Source organism: Salmo salar, chromosome ssa06, assembly GCF_905237065.1.
Source record: "Salmo salar chromosome ssa06, Ssal_v3.1, whole genome shotgun sequence".
NCBI classification, from domain to species: domain Eukaryota; kingdom Metazoa; phylum Chordata; class Actinopteri; order Salmoniformes; family Salmonidae; genus Salmo; species Salmo salar.
Genome location: NC_059447.1, coordinates 21,302,298 through 21,308,414, shown reverse-complemented (window position 1 = coordinate 21,308,414; position 6,117 = coordinate 21,302,298). Strand labels below are relative to the sequence as shown.

Genomic DNA, 6,117 nt, shown 5'->3' with positions numbered 1-6,117 from the left:
GTAAGTCGCTCTGGATAAGAGCGTCTGCTAAATGACAAAAATGTAAAAAAAAAAAAAAATGAAATGATGATACATCGGTTGCAACAGTGTACTTCCCCCACTTGCGCCACTACGGCCGGAGCTGCTTACGTGACGCAAATATTGTCCTCCTATTTGTTTGCTTACGTGCCTCTACCGCCACGCCTTCTTACTCGGAGAGAGATATTTACCTGTTGACCATTTGAGATCCAGTCAGTTAGTTACATCTCCATAGGACTTTACGCATCTAGGCTTTATACTGACTAACATGGAGGAGCAACGGTATCCGGTTAATGTCCGACTGATTGGAGTAATGCACAAGGAGAAAAGCAAAGTATGGATACTTGATGCATGTAATAATACTGCTGTGGTTATGGGATATTTCTCCAGATTTCTGCATGAGATGTACAACTATTTTTTATGCCTGTTAATTAATAATTTCCCGAAAATTGTTGATTCTTGTTTGGTGTATTTTGTGAGTCCAATTTACTAAAACATTTTCTTTTTGAATTTGGCAGAAATGATTTATACCAAAGATTTAATTGATATTTATAACTTCTTTCAAATGTCCAGATGTACATGACATCGGTGCTTTGGTCAGATCAGAATGACATCATTGTTTACAGAACCTTCAAGGACTTCAAGACACTTAATGTAAGTTACATCATCAACTACAATTCAAATTGTCTGATCTAATGTAGGCTACATAAATGCAAAATATAATATGTGCCATGCTTTTTTTACTTATGCCAAAATATTTATCCAAAACAGGAACAAATGAAGAAGAAATTCCCACCTGCGAACCCACTTAAAAAATCGGACAGAATTATTCCTAGATTTCGAGGTAGGCCTATGTTTTACTTTTAATATCACATTTCCGGTTGATGTCTATCATGTGTATCCTTTATTAACTAATAAGTCATTAATAATCGTCGTATATTCCTTCATCAGACTGGAGGATGAAGATAAACACAAAGAATAATGGTCCAAACAAGTCGGTGGTCCAGCTCAAGTTTTTGGAGAAATACTGCAGCGAGCTCCTCAGCTGTGACCCGCGCGTCTCACAGTGTCCTGAACTCATCCGGTTCTTCCACCCCAAGGACCAAGATCTACAGCCAGAGTTTTCCAAGAATAGGTAGATTATAGTGAGAATTACGCACATTGCTTAGGGAATACCACTGTGTCCTGAGCATTACGCACAGTATTACGCACATATGGATCGACTTCAAATCCAGTGTCCCGTTATGTTTTGGTGATTTAATTCAGTACAATAAATAGTCATACATTTATAATGTGACTTCCTTCCTCAGTATCATGATCATGCCTTCAGAGGATTCCGCTGGACATGACAAGAGTGTCAACATTGGCAATGTTACGCAGCCGTTCGTAACAGAGGCATACCGGTGCATGGCACCCTATGAGACCAAAGACACCAAGAACCGGCCGTTCAAAGTGGCCGTGGACGAAAACTTGGACGTGCTCATCAAAGACAAAGCAGGTGAGAGAACGTCTGCTGTGATTTGCCTTCCGTAAAGTATAATGCGCACGTATTTTCCTTTGTAATGAACATGTAAAATCGCATCACTTTTAATCTCTGCACGAATGTATTGATTCTGGGACATGTAATGGGTTTGAGAGAGCTGATCATAAATGTCCATCACCAGTCTAACCCCTCTCCCTCTGCTCCCAGGCTGGTGGCTGGTGGAGAATGAGGACAAGCGTATGGCCTGGTTCCCTGCTCCATACCTGGAGAAGGTAGAGGGGGATGAGGAGGACGATAGTGACGGGTCCTATGGAGAAAGTAAGAGACTATCATCTCTTATCCCTTACACATATGTATTTATGTTTTCTATAGTCTGGGAGGGGATCATCAGGGGTACTGTCTGCAAAAATGTTCACATCAACAAATATATAAAACATTCACATATAGCTGATGCACCAGCGTCAAGACATATACTGTACTGTGCATGTACTGCAAGGTGGGGACCACCGCTGACAGTATATTGCCATATATTGATGTTGCACCGATCCTAACATTCTGAATCGCCCACAAATAGGTGTGCTGTACAGTGCTGTCAGAAGCTACAAAGCCACAAATGGAGACGAGCTGTCTGTGGACATTGGCTCAGTGGTGGAAGTCCTGCAGAAGTCTGACAATGGCTGGTGGCTGATCAGGTATGTTACTGAACAACACCTGTCTGACTAAACAGGAAGAATACAGTAGCTATAGCTGTAAAAGAGAAGCATGACTTCCAGACTGTCGGAACCATGGAATCAAAATGATTAGAACTCATACTAATTCTATGGTCAGATGACAGCAGATGCATTGAGAGAATAGAAAGTGAAAGGGAATTGAAAGCCATGGTGCAGACAGGCATGCAGAGTATCATTGCCCGTCCATCAGATATCATGCGGAAACAACAACGCTGTAATTATCTCACTACATCACAAGTTATCATTAGTTGATTCTGAAGAACCCAATACCAGAGATAGCTGAGCCATTGTCTGCTCAATGCTCTTTTGAGACAACCTCTCAGCGTGTTCTGTCCCTATCATGAGAAAACAGTTGGTAGCTTCCCCTTGGAAGTTGACATGACTGAATTACTTAGCTGTTATCTTTTCACTGAATCAAATCCAAAGATTCTCTTGACAATGGCTGTGTCCAAATACCCAATAAGGTTCTATCTGCAAAAATAACATTTGATAATTGGCTTTAACGTTCTGAGCCCTCATTGATTTGAATAGTAACAGCAATTTTTATCTTGTATTCTTTTGTACTTCACAACATGAATTGGGGTATTTAGAGTACTATATAGGTAGAGAACATTGAACAGAACAAGGATATGTCAATAACTACATTTTGACAGAAAATGCAGATAGAACCTTCCAGACGTCAGTTCAACATTTAGTTTTGATTAACATTTGGTTGATTTGTCATCTAATGTGAATTCACCCAATAATTCCCTTACGTTGACTTTTTTCAAATCCAATCAGTTTTCCATGTTGATTGAACGTCATCACATGGAATTACGTGGAAACAACACTGATTCAATCAGTTTTTGCCCAGTGGGTTATAATCTCAAGTTCTCCATTTGTTTCTTACTGTATACCTTTTTACTAAACAGTACGTTAAAAATAGTATGTTATAAGATTTGTACACAGTATGCAGTTTAAGTAAGTAGTAGCCAAGCCAGATTTTGGACACGGACATTGACTTGTCAATTTAAGTGAAAGCTAGACAGACAAATGTGTACAAAGGCCACAGACTTGTCGTCTATCATTACCTAGGATAACATATTGTCCCAAGGCTTTGACAACATTGAGATTTCTGATATGAAATCCAAATTCATGTCAGTTTCCAATTCCTTCTTTCTTCTCTGGCCAGATCTAACGGCAAGACCGGCTACGTTCCTGCCATGTACCTGCAGCCCAACAACAACCCTCGTGTCCGCCTGGCGGCTCTCAACCTGGCCCAGCTACAGGTCCACAGCTCCAGCTCTGACCACACGCTGGCCGGACACTCCCACGAGCGCAATCATTCCCAAGGCAACCTCCTGCAGCTGCCCGGCTCCCGACCTTCCACACCAAATCAGCTCAAGCCTACCGACAAGCTCAAGTCTCATTCTTTTAATGTTCTATCTGTGCCTCGGCCTAGCCCTTCACCTGTGATGGTCACCACCCCTGCCCTGGCATACCCCAGCAAGGGCACTCCAACGCCTACTGTCATGGTGGAGGTGGACGGGGAGGTGGATAGACGCAAGCGCAGCCTCGCCGGCAGCAAGGGCAGCATGGGAAGCGAGGGCAGCATGGGAAGCGAGGGCAGCGACTTCAGCTTCAGCGACGACCTCAGTTCGTCGTCCTGCAGCTCGTCACTCAACCTGAGCCGCGCCGACATGGACGAGCGTCTCCGGCGCGCCCGCACACCGCCGCCCATGGTGGCCGACCGCCTCCACCCCGACAGCGGCGTGTCGGAGGGAAGGATGGTCCACGGAAGATCTGACCCAAACCTGTTCAACATGGCCCCCACCACCCCCAAGGTGCCCCCCAGGCCCAGGGCGCAGGAGATCCTGACACGCTGCACTACCGTCACGCGCAAGAACGCCTCCAAAGCCAAGCTGTCGCCAGCGCCTGCTGTGATACTGAGCCGCTAAATTGGAGCAGTGTTGACCCAAAATGGTGGTGGGTCCAGACCCACTGGTGAGTCATGGGTAGCCAGTTCCTCCTTAGCCTTTTAAAACCGAGGGTGAAGACTGGGTTGTGGCCAGGACATGTGGTGTGGTGTCTTGATGGGTTCCAATCCAAAGGCTTTAGCACAGAAAGTGTAGAAAGTCACTGTACTAGAAGCCCAGAAGACGGACTGTGGGACTCATCCGTTATGAAGTTACCTGAACATGATTACACTGTGTTTTAAAGTGTTTAACTGCCTTGGGGCTGGTCATGTAACCATGAGTTGTGATATGGGAGGAAGAATCATACATTACTGTAATTCTCTGAGTCACATATTGAGTCTTTATTTTTTTAATGTGGAAGTTTACTTCTTGCTCTGTTCGTCAGGCCTACTTCCATGCACCTGCAGATGGATACTGATAACTGCATTGTAGACATTATTTTAATGCTGTCTGTTAATTCAGGATTTATTTTGTGGATGAACAAATATTACGTTTGGGGGTTTACTGTCATTTGATTACATTCCTGTTTTAATTAATAATTTCTCTTTACTGAAAAATGTGAAAGTCAGGTCATATACTGGTGTAATTAATATATACACTTTTGTGAATAAACAATCAGTAGCAATTTAGATAGGCTTGATAGTAAAAATAACATATTTTGTGATTGTCATGAATTAGTGTCTTCTTTTAAATCCAAAAATGTGTTTTCATAGTTTCTACTGTATGGCCTTTTAATCTAGAGATCTCTATTTTTCCATACTGGAAAACTGTTATTAGCAACTATGGTTGATTCCATATCATATTGTACTGCAAACTGCAACACATTCTAATACATTATTATACTAAAATAACTAGCAAGTATAGATAACATATTGTACTGCAAAAAGCAATAAATTCTAATACTAAAATAACTTGTCTGCCTCTTTGAATGGAGAAAAGATGCTGATTTAAACTTAACAGGATGTTGTGTGTGTGTGGCATACATTTTTACATTTTAGTCATTTAGCAGACGCTCTTATCCAGAGCAACTTACAGTAGTGAATGCATACATTTCATAAATGTTTTTCCCGTACTGGTCCCCCATGGGAATCGAACCCACAACCCTGGTGTTGCAAAGACCATCTACCAACTGAGCCAAACAGGACCGTGTGGGACTGCATACGCCGAGTGCCCTACAGATGACACTGGTTCCATCTCGTCATCCATAGCAAAGCACCCAATTTCTCTGTCTTGGGAGTCACCATTTCTATCCACCGCCAACTTACTATGAATCATACTCATACTGTTAGAGCTCTCCCTGAATCCACTGGCTTATACTGTTAAGAGCTCTCCCTGAATCCACTGGGTTATACTGTTAGAGCTCTCCCTGAGTCCACTGGGTTATACTGTTAGAGCTCTCCCTGAGTCCACTGGTTTATACTGTTAGAGCTCTCCCTGAGTCCACTGGCTTATACTGTTAGAGCTCTCCCTGAATCCACCGGCTTATACTGTTAGAGCTCTCCCTGACTGGCTTATACTGTTAGAGCTCTCCCTGAATCCACTGGCTTATACTGTTAGAGCTCTCCCTGAGTCCACTGGGTTATACTGTTAGAGCTCTCCCTGAATCCACTGGCTTATACTGTTAGAGCTCTCCCCGAATCCACTGGGTTATACTGTTAGAGCTCTCCCTGAGTCCACTGGGTTATACTGTTAGAGCTCTCCCCGAATCCACCGGCTTATACTGTTAGAGCTCTCCCTGAGTCCACTGGCTTATACTGTTAGAGCTCTCCCTGAATCCACCGGCTTATACTGTTAGAGCTCTCCCTGAGTCCACTGGCTTATACTGTTAGAGCTCTCCCTGAATCCACCGGCTTATACTGTTAGAGCTCTCCCTGACTGGCTTATACTGTTAGAGCTCTCCCTGAATCCACTGGCTTATACTGTTAGAGCT

At 43.3% G+C, this 6,117-nt stretch overlaps 1 protein-coding gene across 1 annotated transcript; it reads left to right on the top strand.

The window, feature by feature from the left end:
* The first annotated feature begins 202 nt into the window (after positions 1-202).
* LOC106606647 (NADPH oxidase organizer 1) lies at positions 203-5,098 on the top strand. The gene is made up of 8 exons (XM_014202990.2): positions 203-352; positions 592-672; positions 790-862; positions 970-1,153; positions 1,329-1,516; positions 1,709-1,819; positions 2,076-2,193; positions 3,404-5,098. The coding sequence occupies exons 1-8, from the start codon at positions 287-289 to the stop codon at positions 4,167-4,169; spliced, it is 1,587 nt and encodes a 528-aa protein (XP_014058465.1). The 5' UTR covers positions 203-286; the 3' UTR covers positions 4,170-5,098.
* The last annotated feature ends 1,019 nt before the right edge of the window (positions 5,099-6,117 follow it).

Coding starts and splice junctions, on each gene's coding strand:
- LOC106606647 (XM_014202990.2), top strand. CDS start 287: ATGGAGGAGCAACGGTATCCGGTTAATGTCCGACTGATTGGAGTAATG. Junction 863..969: donor AATTATTCCTAGATTTCGAG/GTAGGCCTATGT, acceptor TTCCTTCATCAG/ACTGGAGGATGAAGATAAAC. Junction 1,154..1,328: donor CCAGAGTTTTCCAAGAATAG/GTAGATTATAGT, acceptor TTCCTTCCTCAG/TATCATGATCATGCCTTCAG.